This window comes from Pipistrellus kuhlii, unplaced genomic scaffold (genome assembly GCF_014108245.1).
Source record: "Pipistrellus kuhlii isolate mPipKuh1 unplaced genomic scaffold, mPipKuh1.p scaffold_m20_p_17, whole genome shotgun sequence".
In the NCBI taxonomy this organism is placed as follows: domain Eukaryota; kingdom Metazoa; phylum Chordata; class Mammalia; order Chiroptera; family Vespertilionidae; genus Pipistrellus; species Pipistrellus kuhlii.
In genome coordinates, this window is record NW_023425482.1 from 26,786,068 (window position 1) to 26,798,662 (window position 12,595).

At 59.2% G+C, this 12,595-nt stretch overlaps 1 protein-coding gene across 2 annotated transcripts in view; it reads right to left on the minus strand.

The window, feature by feature from the left end:
• Positions 1-6,761: 6,761 nt before the first annotated feature.
• Positions 6,762-12,595, minus strand: part of NLRC5 (NLR family CARD domain containing 5) — a 65,298-nt gene continuing 59,464 nt past the window's right edge. For both annotated transcript variants that reach the window (XM_045582841.1, XM_036440291.2), the window contains 7 exons: positions 12,128-12,205; positions 11,416-11,499; positions 11,264-11,335; positions 10,716-10,799; positions 9,779-9,862; positions 8,943-9,026; positions 6,762-7,795 (listed from right to left, as the gene is read on the minus strand). In XM_045582841.1, the coding sequence (XP_045438797.1) occupies positions 7,684-7,795; positions 8,943-9,026; positions 9,779-9,862; positions 10,716-10,799; positions 11,264-11,335; positions 11,416-11,499; positions 12,128-12,205 (598 nt within the window). In that variant the 3' untranslated portion in view covers positions 6,762-7,683. The remainder of the gene's footprint in view (positions 7,796-8,942; positions 9,027-9,778; positions 9,863-10,715; positions 10,800-11,263; positions 11,336-11,415; positions 11,500-12,127; positions 12,206-12,595) is intronic.

Sequence of the window (12,595 nt, forward strand, 5' to 3'; positions counted from 1 at the left end):
CCGTCCTCCCCGGCCCGGCGGGCGGGCGGCAGCCGGGCTCGGGCTCCGCCCCCGGCCGAGGGGCGGGCGTGGGGGGAGGGAGGCGGCGCTCCCCACGGGCGTGGCGGGGACTGGCCCGCCCGCCGCCCGCGGCTCCCCGGCTCCCCGCCCGCCGCCGCCGGCGCGCCCTGGCCCTCGGGGCTCTCCGCGCCGCGGGCCCGAGTGTTCGAGGCCGGAGTCCGGGTCCGAGGGCGCCGGGCTGGGAACCCGGGGTCTGATGGCGCCGGGCTGGGGATCCGGGGTCCGATCGCACCAATCCGGGGTCCGAGGGCGCCGGGCTGGGAAGCCGGGTTCCGATCGCACCAGGCTAGGATTCTGGGGACCCGAGCGCCGCTGCTCTGCCTCTCCCCGCCCCCCGGCCGGGCCGCGGGCGCCCCGAGTTTGGAGCCGTGCGCTCCGGGCTCCACGGGGGACCCAGGGCTGGAGGGCCCCGCGCCGCGCCCTCGAGGGTGGGGGTGGGGGGGCGACCACGGGGCCGGCTTCCCGGCCGCAATGAGCAGCGCTGAGACCGCGGTGTTCTCTCTTTTATTTTCTCTTTTATATTCGATAGTAAAAGAGCTCGGCTTTCTCTCGCCTCCGGAGGCCGGGAAGATGGCACACGCTCCTCTGACAAAGGAGGCAGCAAACGGTGCCCGGAGCCCCGCAGGCGGGAGAGGGCGAGGAGGCGCTGAAAACCCCTTTTGCCAAGGCCTGCTTTTCAGAAAAGGGGCGCCCATTGAAGAATGGGGGCGCTCATGCAGCCCCCCCCCCCCGCCCCCGCGGTGTTGATGTGCGTTACCACCCCCATTCATTCATTGTCTCAGATCACGGAGCCTCCAGCCTCCTTGCACCGGACCTGGGGGAAGAGGCTGACCCCAGACCTCCAGGCCAGGCCCAGAGCCTCTGGCACTGAGGCTGGGAGAGCTCGTTTGGGGCGCTGGGGTTGTGGGTGTGCATTCCAGGCAGGTGAGGGTTAACCTGGAACCTTCCTGGCACTTCCGTACCTCAGAGGGGCTCTGGGCTTGGCTCTCTGCCTGCCTGCTCCCTCCCCATCCACCGCCCTTTCCCCAACCTCTCCTCACCTCTCTTCCACCCAGCGGCCTCAAAGCCCTCAGCCCAGCAACGGAGCCAACCCAGCCAGAGACCCCGCTCCAGCCCCACTTCCTCCAGGAAGCGCTACCTGACGGAACCCCTCTCCTCTCCTTGCTGCAAAGCAGGCGGGCCAGTCAGGGAGATGGACAATGGTGAGCCCAAGCACAGTCCCTCCCTCCCCTCAAATTGCTCACCTCCCCCACCCCCCATCCCTTCCACCCCAGGGGCGAGACCTATAGGACCCAGGCGATCCTATTACCAGGTGAAAAGTGCAAAGCTTGGAGGTAGGAGACCCACCCAGCTATGGGATCGGCGAGGCTCCCTCTAGGAGACCCTGGGATGAGGTCGTTGGGCCTGTCCAAGGGCAAGACCATCCCTGGCCAAGGGGACAGAGTGTCAAGGCCAGAGGTCACAGCAGTTCCACTCGGGGCGTCTGTCTACCCGAGGGAAACGAAAACACGTGGCCACACGAAACGTGATTCTCCAGCCGCAGGGAGGGCTGATGCCATGCCACAGGGATGGGCTCTGAAGACACCCCGAGTGAAGGAAGCCAGTCACGAAAGCCCACAGAGGCACGATTCCGTGTCTGAAATGCCCGCGTTAGACCAGGCCAGAGAGACCGGAAGCAGATGATCTGGCCGGGAGGGGGGGGGGGTGATCTCTGTTGGTATGGGGTTTCTTTTTTCTTTTCTTTTTAAAAAATATATTTTATTGATTTTTTACGGAGAGAAAAAGAAAGGGATAGAGAGTTAGAAACATCGATGAGAGAGAATCACCGAGCAGCTGCCTCCTGCACACCCCCCACCGGGGATGTGCCCGCAACCACGGTACATGCCCTTGACTGGAATCAAACCTGGGACCCTTCAGTCAACAGGCTGACGCTCTATCCACTGAGCAAACCGGTTTCCGCATGGTATGAGGTTTCTTTGGGGATGGCTGAAAATGTCCTAAAATTTGGTAATAGTGGCAGCTGCACAAAAATGTAGGAATTCTCAAAACCATTGATACGTTCAAGGGGTGCATGCCACAGTCTGTGAATTACTTCTCAACAAAGCCGTGTAGACACAGGTCAGGGATCAGGAGAGCCCAAGTAGGTTGATTTGCACTGTCCTCGCTTCACACACACACACACACACACACACACACACACACACACGGCACAAGGCCGCTGCTGCCAAAGGCTGGAGGCAGCCTCTCCTCAGCCCGGCGGAGACCTCTCTGCGGAAGCGGGCGGCCTGAATTTCCCTAAATAGGCCTAGCTCCGGGCGTGTGTGTGTGTGTGTGTGTGTGTGTGTGTGTGTGTGAAGCACCTGCCATCTGGGTATTTATGTCCTCGGTCCAGGCTGTCTGGACAAATAGGCCAGGATGACAGGGCTGCCTGTGCGTACACTTCAGTGTGCCAAAGGGGGGGGGGGAGGGGGATGATGGAAGGCCACACGATGTTTATCACGTCACCCCGAACCTCAGTATCTCTACGGCCCTGGAGGCCGTTGGGGCTCTGCTCGAGGGCAGTTCCTTTTTTTTTTCTTTTCTTAAAAAAAAAAATTATATATATATATATATATATATATATATATATATATATATATATATTTCTTTATTGATTTCAGAGAAGAAGGGAGAGGGGAGAGAGATAGAAACATCCATGATGAGAGAGAATCCTTGATTGGCTGCCTTCTGCACGCGATCGAGCCCACAACCTGGGCATGAGCCCTTGGCTGGAATCGAACCTGGGACCCTTCAGTCCACAGGCCAACGCTCTATCCACTGAGCCAAACTGGCTGGGGCTCCGAGGGCAGTTCTTGCTCAGTTTTTCTCGCACGGCTGGCGCCAGAAGACGACAGGGGCTGGAGTTCTCTAGCTTTTCTCTCACGTTGGGCCATCGGGGTGGCTGTTGGCTGGGACCACAGCTGGGACGGTCAGCTGGAGCACCGACCCTGTCCGCCCCAGATACCAGACTCCTCCGTCAGCCCCAGCCTGGCCCTGGAGATCTGTGTTGGCAGGGGGCAGGGGGTAGGGTGGTGAACTGGGGGGTCCAGCCCCAGATGCTTCCAATCCAGTGACTCAACCTGGGAACCCCGCTGGACCTTTGTTCTCTCCTCGGCTGTGACTTCGCCCTCTGGGCAGCCAGGCGGGGCCAGGGCTCCAGTGGAACAAGGAACAAGGCGTGGCTGGAGGAAGGAGGCTGGGAGGCACATGGCGGGGGCAGGGATGCCAGGATGACTGGCTGGCCTGGAAACTTCCTCAGCTCAGCCCAGCCCCTGGACGGTCTTGACCAAACCAGCCACTGGGAGGCTTTTCCAGGAAGCTCCGGATCCGTCCAGCTGTGGCCGGGGCCTCCACCCTGAGGCCTGGCCTTAGCCCTTCAGGCAGGGGTGGGGCTGGGGGCGGAAGCAGGGCCAGGGAGGGTGCGCAGCCCTCCCGCCTTGCCCAGCACCTTACTTTCTGAGGGTCACACAGACCCACAAACCAGTTACACCCCCAGCCTGGACCACCCCAGCCACAGAGGGCGCAGCCCGGCACAGCTGTAACCGGGTGCGGCAGGCCTCGGGGGTGAACCGGGAGGACGGCTTTGAGCTGGAGAAAGCGGGTCCTTGTGCCTTGCCCCATTTTGCTCATCCCACTGTCCAGAGGAGGAAGCTGGGGCTGCCCCTGTGTGGAGTAAGGGCCCCAAAGTTTGCAAGTTAAGAGAGTAAGTAGATCCTAAGATGTTTCATGTCAAGGAAAAAAAAAAACACACCCATTTTTCCTTTTGTGTGTGTGTGTCTATATGAGATAGCGGGTAGGCAGTTAGACAGATGGAAGCAGAGCAAAGGCAGATAGCTAAGGGCAAATGTAAGGCGGGACCTTGACCCCCTAAGGTGACCTTTCCTCCCCTAGCAGATGGCTGGTCATGCGCTGGGGACCCCCTGACCGTTTCTCCCTGGAGGTAACAGCTAGGCTGCAGCTGTACTTCAGCTCCGGGCCCCGATAAGCAGCCCAACCAGCCATGGCTGACCTCAGGACCAGCTGCCCCGGGGCCGGCCCATCCGTCAGTGGAGACCACAACCCTAAAGGGACTCACCTGGAAAACTGCTGAGTGTTCTATTGCGTCCTCCCTGCTGCCTACACCATGTCGACTCAACTGGTTGTGAGAATCATCTCACGAAACTTGCTCGTTAAATGGCTCCAGGCAGTTAGACGCATGTGAGCGGGGTCAGGAGGTCACCGCGATGGAAATGGAAAGCCCCAGAGAGAACTCCTAGGCCCCAGGGGTATGTCAGCTCCAGGCCCAGATAAGCAGCCAAGCCCGCCAGGGTGGACCTAGGTCCAGCTGCCTTGAATAATGAGCCCTGCCCTGGTGTCGCCAATCCGTCTGTCCGTCTGCGCACCGGATAAGCAACCAAACCAGCCATTGTGACATCAGGACCAGCTGCCCTGGTGCCGGCCAATCAGCCAGTGGAGACCACAACCCTGAATGGACACACCTGGCAAGCTACCCAATATGCTATGGAGGCTTTCTGGGACCTCCCCTAAAACCTCCGCCCTGAACACCCTTAGGATGGAGGAGCCAGTGTGTTCCCCCTTCTTTCCCTCTCTTCCCTCCCCCTCCCCAGGCACGTTACCCTCCGCTTCCCCACGCCCAAGCCCCAAGGCCCTTCCTTTACCTCTGGAACCTGGTTGCTAAGCCCATTTCTCCCAGGAATTGCTGCTTCTACCTCTGTGACTTACCCCATAGATGTTCTCTCACAGTTTGAATTCTCTCCTAGCCAGACCCTAAGGACCGAGGCCACTAAACCCAGGTTTGGTCTGACTCACTGGTCTAGCACCTGGCGCCCTTCCAGCCGCCTCCAACATAATCATGGCGTACCCTTAAACTTACAGTGTGTACGCTGATTATATCTCAGTAAAACTGGGGGTGGGGCGGGGTGGGGGAGGGAGGGGAGAAAGCCACAAAAGCATGAACTATGAGGTCCCTGTTCAATTCCCAATTTCATCAATGATGAAGGAGAATCACTGATCGGCTGCTTCCTGCACGCCCCCGACTGGGGACGGAGCCCGTAATCCAGGCCTGTGCCCTGCCTGGGAATCAAACCCTGACCTCCTGGTTTGTAGTCCATGCTCAGCCACGGAGCCACGCCGGCCGGGCAGGGCATTGGCGGGCTCTGAGGGACTCACCCTCCAGTCTTGGGCAAACACTGGGGGCAGCACGACTCCCTTGGCATGAGGGTGCACCCTGAGGGCCCAAGGCCACCTTGGCATCGTCTCCCGGGAAGGGGGGACGGAACTTTGGGCTCAAAGTTTCCAGGTGAACTTCTTGGATCTTCCATCTGCCCACCCCCTTTCCCATGACGAGGCTGGCGGCCTCACCTGGCGCCAGGTGTGCCCTGGCTCCGCACAGGGGGTGTGGTGTTTGGCACTCGGCCAGAGGACTTTCCCCTCACACTCAGCGGGGGTTGGGTCAAAGGTCAATGTGGAGGTTGGCAAAGATCAGGGCTGAGCCTTCCAGGGGAGGCACCACCAGGCTGGGGGCAGCCCCTGGCATCACCTAACTCCCTTCCGGGCCTAACGGGAAAGAGGTGATCTCAGAAATCTGGGCCAGCCTGCCCTCTCGTGGTGCTCTGCTGTAGCTGCACCTTTCCTGCCAGCTTTTCACCGTGCGTGGCCACTTTTGAGGAAAGTTCCTCTGAGACCCACAGGTGACCAGGAGGAGGTGCTGTTTTCCTATCATTCCAAGCATCTCTCCCTCACATGATATTGAACCCTAAAAGGGGGATGTAACTAGCATGTAAGTTACCTCTTTGTACTAGGGACTGCATACCTTGCTTCCCTTGACCCCTCCAAAAGTCCCGGGGGGTCAGGGATTGTTACTAACTTCTGCACAGAAATAGCCCCCGGCTTAGGGTCACACCATAGTCCATTCTAGGCCCGTCTGACTTTCAAAGCCATGCACCACCTGCCTGTGGAGACAGACCCTCTAAGCCAGAAGCTTCCAGACTCTCGAAAGAACCAGGCAAGCAGCACACGGGAGGGAGGATCACCGGGGAGTGGTTGGGACTGCAGGAAACGGAGGGGTATGGGCCACATCGAAAGGGCACCGCCAGCCCTGGCAGGAGAGCCCAGTGGTTAGAGCACCGCCCTGCGCACCAGAATGGCCGTGGGCTCAGCTCCGGGTCAAGGGCACATACCTGGGCTGCAGGTTAGATCTCCACCACCACCACCGCCTCACTATCGCCCCACCCCCGCCCCCCATCGGGGCATGTGCGGGAGGCAACCGGTTTTCCTCTCTCGCTCTCCCCTGAGTGAGAATGCTGGACTAGCCCCTAAGACAGGTTGAAGGTCTGCATTTTGATACAAAGGCTCCCGACTTTAAATATTTGACAACGAGTTCAGGAAAGAGTTCACGTAGAAGGCCAGTCACACAAGGACGGTTTCTAACACGTTGAGCTTCTTTAACCCCCTCGGGGGGCAGGTGGGGCCTGGCGAGAGGAGGTGGCTTGGATCGCATGTCCATACGCAGACAGAGCACAGACCTGACCCCTGGCTCCTTAGCCAGTGCTCGTCTCTGTTCTGCGGTCCTACTCTGCTCCCCGGGGCTCACCACCGCTGACTTCGGGGAGGTCGCTTCCCGGGTCACAAAACACGGGACACATCCGAGTCGGACTGGAGGCTGGGAGGCCGTCCCGTTTATTGGTCACACGTGGCTTAGAGGGTCTTGGGGCCGCCCTGGCGCCCTCTGGGGAGTAACAGGAGCACCGTGTAACATGTGCGGCCCCGAGGAGCTCCCCGGGTGTCCCGGAGGTAGTGGCCGGACCCCATGGCCTCGCCTCGTTACCCTAGGCCTGGCTTTGTCCCTTACGCAGGACAGACTGGGCCCCCTCCATCCACAGGCCAAGCTGGCTCCCCCCCGGAGGTCAGCACTGAAGGGGAGGAGTCACCCGTCTACAGATGGGGAAGCTAAGACCTGAGGCAGGAGGGGGCTCCCCTGAAGACCCTGTCTCGGTTCACAGGGCCGGTCAGTGCTCAGACACTCGCCTCGCTCCAGTCCCGGGTGGAAGACGGGCTCTGGCTTACTTAGCTGCTCTGGAAGTGCCATCTATAAATACACGCTTGTTTTTTTTTAAAAAGTAATAACTTAGATCTTGGACCAGCCCAAGGGCATCGGGCCAGCCACGTGTCCTATAGGACATGGACGTGTGTCATGTGTTTTATATGAACCACCAATCCCTATCACGTGTAGTGCTAGGACCCCTGACCCTGAGCCACAGGCCACACGGCAAGTTCCGTGTAATGTCACATGGAACTCTGCCATAGGTGACCTTCTGTGTCATACATCACATGACACACTCATGATGCCACATGTCCCTACCGGTCACGCATGCCACATGGAATGCAAGGTCGTCTCAGGGCCACACGAGGCTCTCGGTTCTCACAAAGTCCTCCCTGAAGGCTGTCGCAGGACACGTGTGTCCTCCCCTCCCCCCCGTCCTGGGGCAGGGACAGGGGCGCCCGCTGAGGCTCCTCCTGAGCCCCCATCCAGGCGGGGGCAGGCATGGCGTCACGTGGCTGGATTCAAAGGGGATGAGGTGGCCCTCAGGTCCCCGCAGGCGCCGGCCGCTCGCTGGGGAAGAAAGCGAAGTCCAGCCGGGGCTCCCGGCTCTGCAGGTGCCGGGCCACGTCCGGGGGGATGCGGTTATTCCAGAGGCTGCGGACACAGAGACGGACACTCAGCGCCCATCCTCCTGTCTCTGCCTCCCTGTCCTACCTGCAGACGGGAGACCGAGGCCGCCCGGGGGAGAGCTGTGTCCAGAGACACTGGGCAGGGCCACCCAGCGAGAGGGTGTTTGCCACCACCCCCCTGACTTTTGTAGGTAGTTAGACCCCCAGCCTGGACCACCACGAGGCCAGGGGTCAAGGGTTAAAGGTTGGGGGGGGGGGGTCAAGGATCTAGGTCAAGAGACTAGGGAAAGGGTTATGGTTAGGATTCTTAGGGCTGTTGAGGGTTATGGTCAGAGGTCAGAGGTCAGGTATCAAAGGTCAGTCTTCCTGCCAGAGAACACATCCTGCCAAGTCAGAGCAAAGCTCCGCTGTTTGTTGTTAATCCTCACCCGAGGGCACCTTTCCATTGCTTTTTAGAGAGGGGGAGAGAGGGGGAGAGACAGAGAGAAGCATCTATGAGAGAGACACATCGATTGGCTGCCTCCCGCATGTGCCCTGACCAGGGCCAGGGATCAATCTTGCAACCGAGGTGCGTGCCCTGGACCGGAATCGAACCCGGGACCCTTCTCAGTCCTCAGGCTGAGGCTCTGTCCACTGAGCCAAACTGGCTAGGGTTAAAGCCCCCTTCTGAAAGACACTTTACTTGCATTGTCTGAAATGGTCGTGACCTGCTGGTTTTTCTAGAACAAAGTGCTTCGCTGTTGTCTGCTGGCCGTCTAGCATGCCCTCGAGGTGCATGGTGCCTTCGGTGCCATGCCCTCGCGCAGTGCGCGGCCTCTGCACCCGAGTGCGGTGCCTCTGGTCAGAGCCAGCAGAGCGAGTGCTGACTGTGAGCCAGAAACTGTGCTCGGGCTCTGCCGCTCACTGGCCCTCTCAGCAGCTCTCTGAGGTGAACGCTATCCTGATCCCCATGGATGGGCGAGGCAGGCGAGGCTGGGAGCGGGTGAATCACGGAGGCCAAGTGACACAACTGGGGACGGCAGCGGTGGGATGTGACAAGGCTTACTTGCTGCCAGATTCCTGGTGGAGTGGCCCTAGTCTCCTCGACAAGTCCCATCCCCGGCCCCCGTACCCTGCAGGGGTCGGTGAGGCCACCCGCCTGCCCGCCGTCCCAGCCCCAGCAGGTCCGTTACCGGATGACGTGGATGCCGGCGTTCTCCGCCAGCCCTTCAGCCAGGAGCCAGGCTCCATACGCTGTGATCCGATTCTTCTCCAGGCTTCCCGAGGCGCAGCAGAGCAAGGGGAGAGATGGACGGTCAAGGGTCAAAAGTCAATGGTCAAAGATGAGGAGTCAAGGGTCAATGGTTAAGAATCTAGGGTTAGGGTCTAGGGTTAGGGTTGGGTTTAGGGTTGTCAGGGTTGACAAGGTTAGAGTCAAGAATCAAGGGTTAGAACCAAAGGTGAAAGGTCATGGGTCAAAGATCAAAGGCCAGGGCCAAGGGTCAACAGTTGGGGGGGGTCAAGGATCTAGATCAAGAGAGTAGGGTTAAGGTTATGATTAGGATTGGTACGGCTGTTGAGGGTTATGGTCAGAGGTCAGAGGTCAGGTTTCAAAGTTCAGGAACCAAAGGTCATGGTCACAGGTCAAATGCCAGGGCCATTGGTCAAAAATCAGGGGTCAGGGTCAAAGGTCAGTGGTAAGGGGGTCAAAGGTCAGAGGTCAGTGGTCAAGGATCTAGTGTCAAGGGACTAGGGTTTGAGGTTAGGGTTGTTAGGGCTATCAGGTGTTAGGGGCAAGGGTCAGGGTCAAAGGTCAAGGGTAAAAGGCTAAAGGTGAGGGGGTCAATGGTCAGGGGACAAAGGTGAGGGTGAGGGTAAGGGGTTAGGGGTTAGAACGGCTTAGGGTTTAGAGGTTAGGGTTAGGCTTAGGGCTAGGGCTAGGGCACGGAGGGCTTCCTGGAGGCAGAGGCCTGATCCTTGGCCTCTGGCCCTCCCGCCCCCTCTGGCTTCCCAGAATAGCCCCTCTTACTCCACACTCTTCAGCCGCTGCAGCCGAGGCAGGACCTGGGCCAGTTTGGCAGCCGCCTCGTCCCCCAGCAGGTTCCAGGACAGCCTGCGGGACAGGGGCCAGGTCGGCATCAGGAGAGCTGGGAGGTGGGGCGTGAGGACGAGGTGGCGGATGGGAAGGGTGGTGCCAACAGGCGCCAGAGGTCCCTGATGGGGTGCCGTGTGCCCTCCCCCAAGGACTTCTCAAGGTGGCTCCCTGCTCCCCACAAACCCATTCCCAAGCTGGTCATCCTTCAGACCCAGGCAGCGGAAATGATGTCATGGTCCCAACTCCCACCACACACGTGCTCCATCGTGACTCTTGTCACATCCATGCACCTCTGTTATTTGTTGCCTATTTTCACACACACACACACACACACACACACACACACACACGATTGACTTCAGAGAGGAAGGGAGAGGAAGAGAGACAGAAACATCAATGATCAGAGAGAATCATTGATCGGCTGCCTCCTGCACGCCCCACACTGAGGATCAAGCCTACAACCCGGGCCTGCGCCCTGAACAGGAATCAAACCATGACCTCCTGGTTCATAGGACGACGCTCTACCACTGAGCCATGTCGGCGGGGCAAGGTTTGAATGCCTCTGATTGCCCAGGGAGCGGGTGTGGGGGGCAAGGCCAGTGGGCAGGAGGGAGGCCTGCTGGCTTCAGCTACTCTTCACTTCCAACAGGTGGTTTGTAAATCAAGGTCCCATAAGCCAGGCCAGGCGGCCTATCCAGCCCCCTCCCAAAGGGGCAAAGAGCCTCTAGGGTCCTCCCGCCACTCACAGGCAGGGATACGGGCACAAAAGGCTGTGGACACAGGGCCCAACTGAGCAAGAATGAGCTTCCCAGTCAGCAGCCGGAGGGCTCTGGGGGAGGGAGCAGTTCCTGGCCCCGGGGCCAGCACTCACAGGATTTCTTCCAGGGCCGGGCAGAGCGCGAAGCTGGCGATGAGGAGCTGGGCAGCCTGGTCGTCGATCTCACAGGAAACCAGGCTGGGGAACGAGAGGGACGGGACGGGGTGGAGGTGTCTGAGTCAGGGCCAGCTCCCAGCCCCTTCCCTGCGGCTGTACGCGGAGCAGGAGGCAGCAGAGTGACCGGGGGCCGGGGCGCGTGGGGAGGCTTAGAAAAGTGCTCCCCCTCTGTCACTTCAGAGGCTTTCCCGCCTGGCTGGTGTGGCTCTGTGCACGAGCATCGGCCCAGGAGCCGAGAGGTCACCAGATTGATTCCCAGTCAGGGCACAGGCCCGGGTTGCAGGCTCCATCCCTAGGAGGGGGCGGACAGGAGGCAGCAGATGGATGTTTCTCTCATTGATGTCTCTCTCTCTCTCTCTCTCTCTCTCTCTCTCTCTCTCTCTCTCTCTCAAAACATTTTTAAAAAAAGAAAGGCCTTCCCAGGTGTCAGAGAGGGCTGCCCCCCACCCTCCCGCCCAGCTCCAGGGGTTCGGGGGGCTACTTACTCTATCTGCCTCAGCAGCGGGAGCCCCTGATGGAAGTGGAGGACCTGTCCGGCCAGGCTGTTCTCTGCCAAGCTGTGGGCAGAGACGCTGTGAGCAGAGCCCCCGGACGCCCCCTCCCGTCCCCGTGCCCAGGCTCCAAGGTGCCCACTCACCTGATCTCTTCCAAACGTGGGCATCCATCCAGGGCCAGGCCCAGGCTCAGCGCCTCCGCTGGGCCCAGACGGCTGGACCGCAGGCTGGGGAGAGGGGAGGGGGAAGGGGAATCTCTTGGGGAACCATGTCGGGGGTTAGGGGAGCTGGATCCCCCACTCCCAGCCTTGTCTCGGGCTGTTCTGCCAGACCTCAGACGGTCTCTGGGTAACGGCCCTGCCCAGCCACACAGGACCCAGGGGGCATCGGGGACCCTGGCTGCGGAGTCTGAGACCCCGAGCTGAAGGCCTGGCTGTGTATGAGGGAGGTTGGCTCAGAGCCGTGTAACTTAAAAAAAAAAAAAAAAAAAAAAAAAATATATATATATATATATATATATATATATATACACACACACACACACACACACACACACACACATATACATACATATATATATATATTATTGATTTTTGTTACAGAGAGGAAGGGAGAGGGATAGAGAGTTAGAAACATCGATGAGAGACAAACATTGATGAGCTGCCTCCTGCACACCCCCCCCCCCCCCCCCCGGGAATGTGCCCGCAACCCAGGTACATGCCCTTGACTGGAATCGAACCTGGGACCCCTGAGTCTGCAGACAGGGCAGCCCAATGGCTGAGGCCCCTGACCCCCACACGCTTATGGGGGAGCCCCGCCCACTAGCCCGCACACACCACGGGCGGGGACACTCACTGCAGGACTCTGAGGCGCTGGGCCAGCCCCAGGGTCAGCTTCAGGGTGATGAGGTCCCCCATGGCGTTGCAGCTGAGCCTGGAGGAAGAGGAGGGAGGAGCTGGACATTGAAATTGGTACTCAAACGTTTTCCGTTATTATATGTTTATTTCTAGCCTGCAGTTGCAAGATTTTTCAAAGAGAAGAAATGGGGGAAAATAGTTATAGAGATAAAGAACCGTTGAACAGACTGTCAAACTAGAGCCGGAAGGCAAGGGAGGTGGGGGGGGGGGCCTGTAAGAGATCAACCGAAGGACTTGTGTGCATGCATATAAACACAACCAATGGATACAAGACGGTGGGGGGGGGGGAGGTGAAGGCATATACTGGGGGGATAGGGGAGGTTGGGGGTAGGTCAAGGGGGAAAAAGGAGACATATGCACTACTATTTGTAATGCTTCAAACAACAACAACAACAACACAAAACAA